At 37.5% G+C, this 14,819-nt stretch overlaps 1 protein-coding gene across 2 annotated transcripts in view; it reads left to right on the top strand.

Moving 5' to 3' along the window:
* Positions 1-14,819, top strand: part of NEK10 (NIMA related kinase 10) — a 228,985-nt gene that overhangs the window by 156,238 nt on the left and 57,928 nt on the right. For both annotated transcript variants that reach the window (XM_076005874.1, XM_076005870.1), the window contains 3 exons: positions 8,312-8,495; positions 8,590-8,676; positions 11,208-11,262. In XM_076005874.1, the coding sequence (XP_075861989.1) occupies positions 8,312-8,495; positions 8,590-8,676; positions 11,208-11,262 (326 nt within the window). The remainder of the gene's footprint in view (positions 1-8,311; positions 8,496-8,589; positions 8,677-11,207; positions 11,263-14,819) is intronic.

The following is a 14,819-nucleotide window of genomic DNA, read 5'->3' as shown; positions in this document are numbered from 1 at the left end:
CCCATAATATGCTGAAATTAAAAAAAATAATAAAAAGTTACGCATGGATTTTTGACTGCATGGAGGATCAGCACCCCTAAACCTTGTGTTGTTGAAGGGTCAACTGTACATTAAAGGGATGATCCCTGCAAATATCTGAAGGCACAACATTGATGGCAGAAAGAACAGCATGTCCAAAGAACCTGAGGTAGGAGCGTGCCTGCCAAGCTCAGGGAGCAGCAAGGAGGCCTGTGTGGCTGGAGTGCAGTGAAGCAGGGGGAGACAGGAGGGGAGGAGGTTGCCATAGTTGGTGCCATAGACTTGAGTGATGTGAGTTCTAAGCAAGCAAGAGGCTACTATTAGGCTTTAAAAGGAGACAGCTGGCAACTGTGCAGGACGAGACCACTGAGAGCCAAGCATGGAAGCAGGGAGATTGGTTAAGAGGAGATTGTGGTGGACCAAGCAAGAGATGACGTTGACTCTTTTCTTGATTTTTAATTCCTTTGCTACTGGTACTTAATCAGTTTGGTATTTTGACATCATGTGCTAAATGTGCAGTTTAATAAGAACTAGATCTATCCTTATGTAATTCTGTGTTAAAAATAGAACAGTCAGCGGGGTTCTAATTTGTGGGGTTTATTCATGTTGACACCATTCATGTCTAATTTCATACTCTTTAGTGCTTTAATAATTGCTGGATTTCAACTGCATTTTTTGTTTTTGAGAAATACAAATTAGAATGTCTTAAAATGTGCCTACTTGATGGTCCTCTGTTCATTGTTTCTTTTATATGTTAAATAGAATTATCTGATTCTGGACTCATTTGAAATGCTTTTGGAGATATTAGTATACATGTTTAGTTCTATCCTCACGTTAGTCTGCAGTCTTGGAAGAACATGGTGGTCAGTAATGTTGCAAACCACATCTTCTGTATGTGATAATAATAAAAATATTATACATGATCTGAAAGTATCACTTTCAGATCATGACATTGTTCTCCTCTTCTCTATTACTTCTGGAAAACCTGTATTCGCATTAGGAATAATAGAGAACCCATCCATTTCTGACACATTACTAGGTTAGTTATGGGGTGGCAGTGAAGTATTTTCAACTGTGGTAAATTTCATACTGGATTTTTAAACTGAATTGTAATAATAAATTCATTTCCTAATTTATTTAATTTAGTGAAAGTTCATTGATATTTTATATTACCTTTAAGAAGTTCTAATTAAGATAGTATCAAAAAAATAACAGGATTACAACTATATCATGGTAGCAACATTTTTTGTTAAGAAGTTCAAAATAAAACAATAAATAAGATCCAAACTTGAAGAGAATGTTTTCCTTTATTATAAAATTTTTATACATTTAGCTATTTTTAGGGTTCCAAAACACCAGTTCTTTTGGTTTAATTTTAACTGTTGCTCTCCTACTTGATATGGAGAGAAGAGAAGAAAGGAAATGCTTCAGGATGCACAGGTGGAATTAGATAATGGTATCATCCAAGTGGTTTGGGGGCTGAAAGATTTCCATCCGCAATGGGAGGGACCAGGCTCCAGTCTCCTTTCACCAGCCCTCATCTCTGCCATATCTGACGTGACCAAGCCCAGTCTCCCAGAGCCAGGCCTAGAGGAGTTTCTCCTTGCCCTGCTGACGTGGCTATTCGACTCACCTATGGTCTGGTCCACATGGCTCCTTCAGTCATCTGACCACATTGGCTGATTTTTAAAAAAAAAATACCCTGAAATTGAGGGACTAAGTTTATGTAAAATAATGTGCAGCCAATGATCTGTCTTCTGTTTTGAATTTTGTTTGTGCTATCATCCATGAAAAGCATAGAATGTGTTTTGCCGCTGATAAAAGATCACCTCAGCTGGATGCTGGATGAATTTCTGTCAAGCATCTGGTAGCACTAAATTTATGTATTTAAGAGCAAAGTTATTAACTTAACAAATGGAAGAGACTGGGTAAAAATATAGCTAGTGGAATATGAATATTTCAGAATATAAAAGAAGTAGTGCATTTTTTAATAATTATAAAGTAAAGCATCTATAAGATATAGCTGGTATGATGCTTTAATTTATTCCTTGCTTTCGTTCCTTTCTCTCCTTATAAAATTAACATTCTGGTCATTTAAAAAAATTGCACTAGTTTTAATAAAATAGGCTCTTTTAATTCTTTCCCTACCATAGCAGTTAATTTGGGCAGTGTCAGTCTGTTACTGTTAGAATTGCTATTCAACTAAAAATGTATTATGATCTGCTGCACACATAAAAATATTGCATTATAATGAGCAAAACCAAGCTAAACATAATTGTGCCCATACCAGCACTGTGACAGGAAGCGTCTTCTATAATGGTGGTGATTTCCATATCAGGGATAATTTTATTGTCTGATTTGCATTGTATTCTCCTTGCTGTCATATTGATACACAATGTATCCATCCATTCCTAGAGATGCAGATGCCAAAAATGTCTAGTTAACTCCCTCTCCTCCTCCTTGAAAAACTTAAGTAATTAGAAAGTTAAAAAGATGATAGTAGTCAAATTCCATCCCCCAAAGCACCGTCTTTTTTTTTTTCTTTTTCTTTTTAAATTCCTATAATAGCTTAATGTACTTGCTGGAAGTATCTGCTGAGAACAACTTAATGGCTTCAACATTTAGAGCAAAAACATGCAACCATATTCTGCCTTTGGCCATTGCTTGCTGGGTTATAAAGGCACATTGTCATTGCTAGGCAGGTCATCTCTGACAGATGGCTTTACAACTTCTCATAAATGCAAAGGGGAAAAAGGAAGGGAGAAGTTCCACTCCTACTCATGGATGTATCACCAAATAGTCCCTTCAGTTCTTGGACAAACTTCACGATATAGGCTCCTGAGTAAAGGAGCAAGATTAAAAAAAAAAAAAAAAAAAAAAAACCACAGAAGTCACAAAACGCACTCACCCTATAAGGGACTTCTCTTGCTCTTTTGGCACTTTCTCTCTTCTGATCTCAACGCAGAAACTATTTGTTGAGCATTTGCTATGTGCAAGGCCTTGTGCAAAGCACTGATGGATTTAAAAGGGATTAAAATAGCCCCCTGTTCTTGGGGGAGCAATTTGGATAAACTGTTGGGCGGATACTCAAATATTGACAATGAAAAACTATGGAAAGCACAGTAGGGAAAATGTGCTACAGTAGCATACAGTTTATGGTAAGATCAAAAACTGTATCAATTTTTTGATGCAAAAACTTCTACAAGAGATTATTATAGAAATATAAATTTTAAACTAAAATAAACTCTACATTCTACATTATGAAAAAGCATCTCTGTCCAATTGTGAATTCCCTTTATCAGAATTTGTGCAGATACTCAATTACCTATGGGTACATTTTTTGTAGTTGCAAGTGATTGTTGATTTACAACCCATTGGTTCTTGGGTTTTGGTTGCTAGTCAAGCATCCTTAAACTTGGAATTGCCTTTTTCAGGAATCACAGCTTCTCCTACTCTTCATTTGTTCAAAGGAAATGTCTTCCTCTGATGTTTTATTCATGCCTGCTCTTAAGAGAGACAAGGACTTTGCCGAAGCTTTGCTAATTTTAGTCATGTATGGATTACACTGTCTTTTTAAATTTGCATAAATTTATGGGGTACAAGTATGATTTTGTTACGTGCATATATTACATAGTGGTCAATTCAGGGCTTTTAGAGTATGGATCACATGAACAGCTTACATTGTACCCATTGGGTAATTTCTCATCATCCAACCCTCTCCCACCCCCTCACTCTTCCAGGCCTCCATTGTCTATCACTGTACTGTCTATGTCCATGGGTACACATTATTTAGCTCCCACTTAGGAGTAAGAGCATGTGATATTTGTCTTTCTGTGTCTGACTTCTTTTACTTAAGATAATGACCTCCAGCCTGTTACTACTGCAAAAGACATATTTCATTCTTTTTATGGCTGAATAGTATTCCTTTGTATATACACCACATTTTCTTTATCTAGTCATCTGTTGATGGACACTTAGGTTGATTTCATTTCTTCACTAATGTGAATATTGCTGTAATAAACATATGAATGCAAGTATCTTTTTGATATATGGATTTCTTTTTCATTGGGTAGATACCCACTAGTGAGAATGCTGGATAAGATGGTAGTTCTATTTTTAGTTCTTTGAGAAATCTTTATACTGTTTTCCATAGAGGTTGTACTAATTTACTTTGCCCACCAACAGTGTATAAGAGTTCCCTTTTCTCTTCATCCTTGCCAATATCTGGTATTTTTTACCCTTTTAATTATAGCCATTCTGACTAGGGTAAGAGGAGATTTCAGTGTGGCTTTAATTTGCATTTCTCTGATGATTAGTAATGTCAAACATTTGTTCATATACCTGTTGGCCATTTTTATTTCTTCTTTTGAAAAATGTCTATTCATATTCTTTGCCCACTTCTTAATGAGATAATTTTGTTATTGTTATTGAGTGTTTTTAGTTCCTTGCAGATTCTGGGCATTAGTTCTTTGTTGGATGCATAGTTTGCAAATATTTTCTCCCATTCTTCAAGTTGTCTGTTCACTCTGTTGATTGTTTCTTTTGCTGTGCAGAAGTTTTTTAGTTTAAGTTCTATTTGTCTATTTTTGTTTTTGTTGTTTGTACTTTTGATATCTCAGTTATAAATTCTATTCCTAGACCAATGCACAGGAGGATTTTCCCTAGGTTTTTGTAGTATTTTTTATAGTTTCAGGTCTTAAATTTTAGTCTTTAATCCATCTTGAGTGGATTTTTGTATATGGTAAGAGATAAGGTTCAGTTTCATTCTTCTGCATATGGCAATAATCCAATTTTTCCAGCACCATTTATTGAAAAGGGTATCCTTTCCCCAATGTATGTTCATGCTGACTTTGTCAAAGATCAGTTGGCTGTAAGTATGTGGCTTTACTATTCTGTTCCATTGACCTATGTGTCACTATTCACTATTGATCTCTGTGTCTATTTTTATAATAGTACCATACTGTTTTGGTTACTATAGCCTTATAGTATAATTTGAAGTTAGGTAATGTGATGCCTCCAACTTTGTTCTTTTTGCTTTCAATTTCTTTGGCAATTTGGGCTCTTTTTTGGTTCCATATGAATTTTAGAATGTTTTTTTCTGATTCTGTGAAAAATGACATTGATATTTTGATGGGGAGTGCATTGAATCTCTAGATTGCTTTGACAGAGATTGCATTGAATCTCTAGATAGCATCGAATCTCTAGTATAGTCATTTTAACAATATTCATTCTTCTGATCCATGAGTATGGGATATTTTGCCATTTGTTTATATCATCTACAATTTCTTTCATCAGTAGTTTGTATTTTTCCTTATAGAGATCTTTTACCCCCTTGGTTAAATACATTCCTAGGTATTTTATTTTATTTTTTAGCTGTTGTAGATAGGATTGCCTTCTTGATTTTGTTCTTATCTAGAACATTATTGGCATATAGAAATGCTACTGATTTTTGTACATTAATTTTGTATCCTACAACTTTACCAAAATCATTTATAAAATCTGAGAGATTTTTGGTGGAGTTTGTAGGTTTTTCTAGGTATGAGATCATATCACTATAAACAGGGATAATTTAACTTCTTCTTTTATAATTTGGATGCCTTTTATTTCTTTCTCTTGCCTGATTGCTCTGGCTATGACTTCTAGTACTATAACTGAATAAGAGTGGTGAAAGTAGCCCTCCTTGTCTTGTTCCAGATCTTAAAGAAATGTTCTCAACTTTTCTGCATTCAGTTTGATGTTGGCTGTGGGTTTGTCATATTTGGCCCTTATTGTTTTGAGGTATGTTTCTTCAGTGCCTAGTTTGTTGAGTTTTATCATGAAGGGATGTTGAGTTTTATCGATTGCTTTTTTGTGTCTATTGACATAATTATATGCTTTTTCCTTATTTCTGTTCATGTGATCTATCACATTTATTGATTTGCAAATGTTGATCCATCCTTGCATCACTGGAATAAAACCCACTTGATCATGGTTTATTATCTTTTTGATGTGCTGTTGGATTCAGTTTGCTGATATTTAGTTGAGGATTTTTGCATCTACATTTATCAGGAATATTGGTCTAAAGTTTTCTTTTTGTTGTGTCTTTGTATGATTTTGGTATTAGGGTGATACTGACCTTATAGGATTCCAGTATCTTAATTGCATCAATGCAAGAAAAAAAAAAGTTTTCTCAACTCAAAAATTCTCAATCTTTTTTCACCCTAGATAGCATCGACATCTCTTGGATGCAATGTCCTTAGAAGGTTGTAAATGTCAGCTATGGTCTTTAGACTAGGCAGGAGATACTTATTTAGGATTTAAAAAAAGCATAAGAAGGCCCTAAATTAGATGTTTATTTCCATGTATTAATAAATCCCTAATTACTTCAATTGGATGTAGTTAGAGGAAGAATGAGTCTGTGGCTTGGGAAAGAGAAAAGAGGAGGACATGAAAGAAGTTGAGTGGGTTTTACAGTAAGTTTGGAGGCCTTAGAAGGAGGTCCTGAGTTTGGTATCAGGGGCAGGGTGTGGGCAGAACTGAGGCTAGCATTAGAAGTCCCATATATTTGAAACATTTCTGAGCAACAAACGCACAGCTCTGTCATAGAGTTGCCAAAGTGTTTCTCATCTCAGATTCTAAGTTAGCAGACCAAGGTGGGCCTAAGAAGCAGGAATGAACAATTCGCAGTCATAATAGCAGACTTTGAACATTGGATGGAGGACTATTCACAGAAAACTAAAGTTAAAAAGTTCCTTAAGCTGCATTTTAGCTTCAACAGAGCAAGGAACTTGAGGAAACTATGAGGAAAGGAACACTGAAAAGTTTCTCAGGGAAAAGAATTAATAAACAGGAATTGATTTGGACTGTTTGCAGTGCTAAAATGTTTTTGATTTTTTTAATCTTTTCATCTTGTTTAGAGAACATAAACACATGAAAGCTTTCAGAGGTTTACTTCTGACTTTAGTTATCCATAAGGTTTTAGGTTTTCTTCATCTGCAAATTCTACCACCATGGGGTTTTTAAAGACCTACCCCTTGAAGCTGTGGGTGTCATTTTAATTGTAGGAAAAATATCTGAAATAAATAAACACAAACCTGTCTCTCAAATGGGCATCTTTTATCATTGGAGTCTTTTAATCAAGAAAGGGTAATTTGTGACTAACCTGACACAATTCACAGGGGAATTCTTTTCCCTTCAATAATGCAGACTTTTGCCTTTTTTTTTTTTTTTTAATTTAAAGAGGTTAACTCTGAGCCACATGTGTGTGACCAACAGCCCAGAACACATAACCTCAAAACATTCTGAGAAAATGTGCCCCTGTTTTGTTTTGGTTTTCTTGGCACTCTGTTTTATCCTTTCCTCCTTCATGGCCTTTCTGCCTTTGTCTTTTTGTCCACCTGATCTGTAGCTTAGGGTTGTCAGCACTGTTTAGCCCCACAGCCTGAGAAGGTTCTTTACACCTGCTACAAATGGACACAATGAATGTCTTAGGTATTAAGAATTACTTGGGTAAAGAAACAAGGGGTACTTCTCTGTTATATCAATGTCATTCCTTCCCCACTGTTTTTTTTTTTCTTAGAAAAATCAAAGGTTCCAGCATTCAATGGCATTAAGATTTTTTTTTAAATCTTTATTGAGACATAATTTTTGCAGTTCCAATAATACCATTTAGAGAGATGTGGAATCACACATCCAAATGGATGACTTTGTGGTGCTATTATAATAGAAATGCTTCTATCAGTTTTAGAGGATTCCGAGGAGCCCATGGCTAGTTTTTTAGAGTGTTCAAGCCAGGCAACAGTGTGGAGTCCTGATGGTTCGGAAGTCCTCTTCGCTGCAGCTCTTCATCTTGTAGAGGACGTCACCTCTCACTCTCCATCTCCTGGCTTTGTCTGCTACTAATTTCCCTTGAGTTTTGAAGAAAATAAGCCTTATTTATCTACTATACTGCTGACAGGCTTTGATACCAGATATTTTAGAAAAAAAATTAAATTTCTAAAATTTCTGCTAAATTGATACATACTCTATTTCATAGAATTACATCCCCTTTCCCCCACTGGATTTCTAGGCCTTTGCTACTGAGCACTGTTGTCACCTCCATTCTTCTTTGTCCAATGCTACCTTGTAGACCTACTTTTTTTGTGTTTATGAACTGAATAAGTTCCATATCAGGTATATAGTTGGAACTACTGATGCACTTCTGCATAAAATATTTATAATGGTATTTTAGACATTTTAACATAAGTTTTGACAGGCTTTGGGTCCTACAGAAGGAAAGAGAAAGAGACTATTAAAAATTAAATCCTCTTTCCAGGAAACCTTTGAGAAGGCAAGCTTGAGTAGCAGCAGCAGTGGAGCAGCCAGCCTGAAAAGTGAACTTTCAGAAAGTGCAGACCTGCCCCCTGAAGGCTTCCAGGCTCCCAGTGGTAAGGATGAAGACAGGGCCTGTGATGAAATCCTGTCAGATGATAACTTCAACCTGGAAAACATTGAGAAAGGTACTTCTAGTGAAAGGGTGTCAGCATGAATGCACTCTTGACTCCTTTCTGTTTCAAGGTTCATTTGCTTTTTATTGTTTCTATTAATGTGCAGATATATATTCAGAGCTAGATGATGAATTGGACATTTCGGATAACTCCAGCAGCTCCAGTTCAAGCCCTCTGAAAGAATCTACCTTCAGTAAGCTTTATTTATAAGTTTGCTATTTGTGGGATTCTGACAGGTAGTGGTTTGGGAATCATACCTGAGTCAAGCAAGTATCACCATATATATAACCCAGTTGTTTTTTTTCCAGGTGTAATGCTAATTAAGACAGGTGTGTCTATCTCTATGACAGAGCCCAAAGGCCAGACCGCACAGTGGGTTTGCATTTCCTTAGCTATCAAATGCATAGTTTCATTATTTCTACCGGCAAATGCAGGTTCTAACTGGGGAGTTGAGATAACTAATTTGAAGACAGCTAACTAACCATAGGACAAATGCAAGTGACCTTTTATGGGTCTGTTGGTCAGAGGGATTAGAAGCCTATAGAAGAAATTAGTCTTGGTGTGGACTAATTTTTGTACAATTTTATTTACATTAATGTAAAGGGATGTATTAAAATGCTAAAATAAAAGAAAAATTTTGATATTTTAGAACTATAAAAAATGATATATAAATTCAGTCCATGATGTTACTCTTGACTCTTAATTCAAAACAGTAAAGAAAATGGTCATACTGGGGTAGGGGGAAGAAAAAAAAACATAAAAGATAAAATTTAAAGACTGTGATGAAAGATAGAATCAAATGCACTCAACATCTGAAACTGAAAAAAAAGAGTAGTTAAAATAGGAAATGGAGAGAAAAGAATATTCTTTTAAAAGAGTAAGTGGATTAAATATTAAAAACTATAGATAGAAATACTCTGAAATAAATTAAGTGTAAATAATTCTTTCTTCTCAGTGACTAAACTATGAAAATCTCATAAAAGAAAGTTTAAAGTAGTCTAAGAATCAAAGTAGAATGTTAAAGATTTAGCTATGTTCTTTGCCCTTTCCAACTTAATTGATCCATCAAAATAGTGACTAGATAGTCCAGATTTTTTGGGACAATCCCAGTTTCCAACACTCTGTCCTATTTTTCTTGTAAATTCCTGCTTGTTAGATAAAATGTCTTGATTTGAGATTGGGAAAATATGAATATAAAACAGGAAAAAGTATCCGTGTATATAAACATGCACAGCAAATTCTAGAAGAAGTTCATTACTATTTTGAGATGAGTTCAGTGTTGTACATTCCTGGTGACAATGGTGGGAGGTCAGAGGGGAGGTGGAAAGGAGAAATTTGCATGTGGTAATTTATAGCTGCCTTAGGAAGATTATGACATAGATATTTTATTGTGCTTTGTTAGATATTAATAATGGAATTTTTTTGTTTGTTTAGCACATTTTCTTTGAGAAAGAAGCCCTTAAATAAACCTGTCAAAGTAAATAGTAATATGTAACATTATCTTTTAGCTGTTGCTTTCATAAACAAGGTTAACTTTGCACTATGTACAGTTGCTGAGGTGACAGAAATTCAGCATTATTTTTGTTTTGTTTTTGCCATGAATAAACCCACGTTTATTCCTTACATATTGTTTGACCACTTTCACTTTACAAGGGCGGCAGAGTTCTGTTGGGACAGAGACCACATGGCTTGCAAAGCCTGAAATATTTCCTACCAGGCCCTTTACAGAAAACATCTGGTAACCCCTGCCTTAGAGCAACATGTGGGCATTTACAGACCAAGCCATTCACTGAATATATATCTCCTTTTTTTGAATTTTTAAAAATTTATTTTTATTTTAAAAATATTTTTATTGATACCTAATATTTGTACATATTTATGGGGTACATGTGATATTTTGATACAAGCATATAATGTGTAATTATTAAATCAGAGTAATTAGGATATCTAGCACCTCAAATATTTATCATTTTTTTGTGTTGGGAACATTCCTCATCTCCTTTTCTAGCTATTTTGAAATATACAATAAGTTATTATTAACTATAGTTACCTAATGATCTGTCAAACACTGGAACTTATTCTTTCTATCTGTATATTTGTAACCATTAACCAACCTTTCTTCATTGTCCTTTCCTCCTTCCCTTTCAGACTCTGATAACCATTATTCTACCCTCTACCTCCATGAGATCAACTTTTTTAGCTTCCACATATGAGTGAGAACACGAAGTATTTGTCTTTCTGTGCTGGTTTTATTTCATTAAACATAATGCCCTCTAGATCCATCCATGTTGCTGCAAATAACAGGATTTCATTCTTATTATGGCTAAAAAGTATTCCATTGTGTATATACACACTTTTTCTTTCTCCATTCATTTGTTAATGGACACCTAGACCGATTTTGTATCTTGGTTATTGTGAATAGTGCTACAGTAAACATGGGAGTGCAGATATCTTTTTGACATACTTACTCCCTTTCCTTTGAATATATACATAATAGTGGGATTGCTGGATCATATGGTAGTTCTATTTTTTAGTTTTTTGAAGAACTTCCATAATGTTTTCCATAATGGCCATGCTAATTTATATTCCCACCAACAGTGTGTAAGAGTTCCCCTTTCTCCACATCCTTACCAGCATTTGTTGTTCAGCATTGTTTTTTTTTTCAATAAAATAAAGGATTTGCCGAGGAAATAATGTAAAGTTATTTTTATTTTCTTGTTGCAGGCATTTTAAAGAGAAGTTTTAGCGCTTCAGGAGGAGAAAGACAATCCCAAACAAGGTATGTGCAAATTGAGCTCCTAGAAATACTAGACTTTACAGAGCTCAGTTATTGGCGGTTAAATTGAAACCTGATAGACAGAAGTTACCATGAGCCCATGGAAACAGAGGCTGTTAGAGCTCACCCTCCCAGAAGCATTTATAGTTTACCAAATAGCATACTGTAAAGAGTACTAAGCTTGGACCTGAGTCTTAGCCTAGCTCTGTCTTTTTCTAGCTTTGTGACCTCGAGCCCAATGGTTAGCCTCTCTGAGCTCATGAGCAGGCCAGCAGGTAGGGCCCTGGTGTTCCACAAGGTCATCTGGGGCCTTGGTCCTTATGTCTTCTTCATCCACATCCCCAGGGTGTAGGTCTCATCCCCATGGCAAATGTGGCCAGTGTGGCTCACCAGACCACATCCTACATCCCAGCCAGCAACAAGAGGAAAGGGAACGTGGACACACACCCCTTCCTTTAAAGACATGTCCCAAATGTTGTGCTCATCACTTCTGCTCACGTACCATTGGCCAGAACTTCCTCATGTGACCACATCTAGCTACAAGGGAGCATGGAATATGTTTGGGGGATTCTCTTTTAAAAGAAAGGCAAAGATTTTAATTTGGAGACAGCAGTGTCAATGACAGTTGTCACTTGTAGTGAGGACTGAAACAAAACTGTTAGATTCAGCCTTTTGCAAGCAACCTGGTGACTTTCGTGAGAGTCATTTCCCTGGAATTGGGTGGGATTGGAGGGAGCCGAAATCTGACTGTAATGGTCTTAGATGTTCTGGAAGCAGAGATGGGGGCAATTGAAGAACGTGAGGAGTGAGCTGGGAGAGTTAGCTGGCCGGGCAGGATTGATGGTAAAGGACCTCCTAAAATAAGGATGACTTCAAAGCATTTGTAACTGAGAAGAGGAAGCCAATTGAGAAGAGAGATTTGGAAGAAGAGATAATTGATAGTATCTAGTTGCAGAGTAGCCTGGAGCCAGAGGAGTGAGCCTCTGGAAAAGAGGACAGGGCAACCCTTTCTTTGTGTCTGGAAAAAGTAAGGTGAAGATTAAATTAAGCTAGAGAAGTAGGGTATTAAGGAAGATTATATGTGGTGGTTTCTGTGCATTAGATAGTGTTCTAGGCCACTGCTGATGGAACCATCTAGATTTGAGGAGTGTAGTTAGCTAGGAACAACCAATTTAGAGATGGGAAGGGGACTGAACAGAGAGAGGCATAAAGACTGCCAGACAGCTCTGAGGTGAGGACAGCAGTTGAGGCTGGGACCACCATAGGTGGTGATGCCAGTCAGGGGGCTTGAGAGCTGTGTGGTGGCCCCGGCTAGGGGAATAGCAGCATGTATGTGACAAAAGGCTAAGCCTGTGATGTGCTGTACCATTAACAGCTTTGTGTATATAAGCAAAAGAGCCTGACTCTAGTTCACTTACACAACAGGAGGCTTTGGAGACTCGCACAATTAGGAATCTGGAGGATCAAGTTTAGGCATTCCTGGTAGACTCGGAAGGGCACAGATGCTGGGATGAATGAGCTCTCAGCTTATTTATTCCATCCTTGTGTCAGCTTTCTTAGGATTCAGGGTCCTGGGAGAGAGAGTCAGAATGTCTTGCCTTGGATCAGGCACATGTTTACTGCTCTGGCAAGAGCTGAGATCTTTGACTGACAGTTCTTTAGGTCTAGCAGGGGACCTTTGCTGAAGGGAGCAGGTGTGGGTGGTGGGCAGCATAAATGGAACCATGGTCACTGTGTGGGTTTGAGGGTGCTGGAAATTGCATAATGGAAATGAATTTTACAATGAAGAACCCGCTCTGCAAATCCCTAGGAAGTTCAGTTAGATGGCAAGGCAGGGTTCATATAGATAAATCATTTTTTGTTTAGTCAAAGATACATCACTGATAACTTTATCTTCTCCAAGTGAGGGCCAGGAAGGGTTAAGGTGGAGCCTTTTGACTTCCTAATTCTTTTCCACACGTATACAGTAGTTTCATTTAGGCTGCCCAGCACCCACACCTGCACCCTGCAGCAAGGGTCTCCTTATGGACCTGAAGGACTGTCAGTCAAGGATCTCAGCTCCTCCCAGAGCAGTAAACAGGGACCTGATCCAAGCCAGACAATTTGACTCTCTCTCCCAAGACTCTGAATCCTAAGACAGGTGACATAAGAATGGAATAAACAGAAGCTCTGACTCAGTGTGGGAAGGAGGGAGAAGGCAACACATGTAACCTAAACATTTGTACCCCTATAATATGCTGAAATAAAATAAAAAGAATGGAATAAAAATGCTGGTAACAAAAACTCAAGGAAAACCTATCTGGGCAAATGATCTACCAGAAAGGTCTTTGAGTAAAACCTGTAAGACCTCATGGTGTTCTTTAGTAGGCCAAAGTTCAGAGAAACTATGGGCCGAAGTAACAAGGAGGGCAGGGGGAAAAGAAACACTCCAAAACTCTTAAGGAGAATCAAAATAGGTGACTTTTGGAAATGGGGACCTGAGTTAGAAGATCATCCAGGGTATTTCCAGGACTTCATTGTCCCCAACATTCCCCACCTTCTGCTCTCCATTGTAGCCCACTACTGTGTTTCCCTGAAAATAAGACAGGGTCTTATATTTATTTTTCCTCAAGAAGACACCCTAGGGCAGGGGTCCTCAAACTTTTTAAGCAGGGGGCCAGTTAACTGTCCGTCAGACCATTGGAGGGCCGTTGTAGAGTGCGGCGCACATTCCACACATACGCACTGTGGGCCCAGGACCAGTTGGCTGCTAAGCAGGACAGGCAGCAGTGGCAAAAACACCTGCCCGGCAGGCCGCATGTGGCCCGTGGGCTGTAGTTTGAGGACCCCTGCCCTAGGGCTTATTTTCAGGGGATGTGTTATTTTTTTTTAAGTACAGTACAACAATCTACATTTATTCAAATATAGTTAAGTCGTCTTCTTTTGGAGCATCATCATAACTCTCCAAAGCCCGAATTCTATCCTGAATTTCTTGCAAATTCCTTTAGAACCATTGGCCCTAATCTCTCATGTTGAGCAATAGAGCTCTCATGGGGCAGATGAGAAGGGCTGCTCGTCTTCTTTACCACTCCGCAATGAAATGCATGGGTTGTCCAGACATGCTGTGTAGCCACGCCCATCACTAGATCTTATTTTCCGAGTAGGGCTTATATTATGCAAATGCTTAGAAATCCTGCTAGGGCTTATTTTATGGGTAGGTCTTATTTTCGGGGAAACACCATACTTCTGTTTCTACTTCTTCAGTCAAGGAAGCCACATGTAGGAGCCTGGAACTGTGGAAACTCCTGCTTCCTCAGTCCAAAAGGGATCTGGATAGGAGACATGTACCTGGCCCTAGAGTTGGGGTTCTGAACACATGGTCCCAAGGAGTGAATGTGTCCTTATCTCTGGCATCATGGCTTCTAGCTTAACCACAAAAAGAGTTCAATAGACTTTTATGAGCTTATCTGGAAATATATCCACTGCCTTGGATAGTATTTGCATAGGAAAATGATCCAAAATAACTAATATGTGCACTTTGGAAAATAACTACCCTCTTTTAAGGTTTGTGATTATCTGTA

This window comes from Microcebus murinus, chromosome 1 (assembly GCF_040939455.1).
Source record: "Microcebus murinus isolate Inina chromosome 1, M.murinus_Inina_mat1.0, whole genome shotgun sequence".
NCBI lineage: Eukaryota > Metazoa > Chordata > Mammalia > Primates > Cheirogaleidae > Microcebus > Microcebus murinus.
This window is presented reverse-complemented; position numbering and strand designations above follow the sequence as displayed.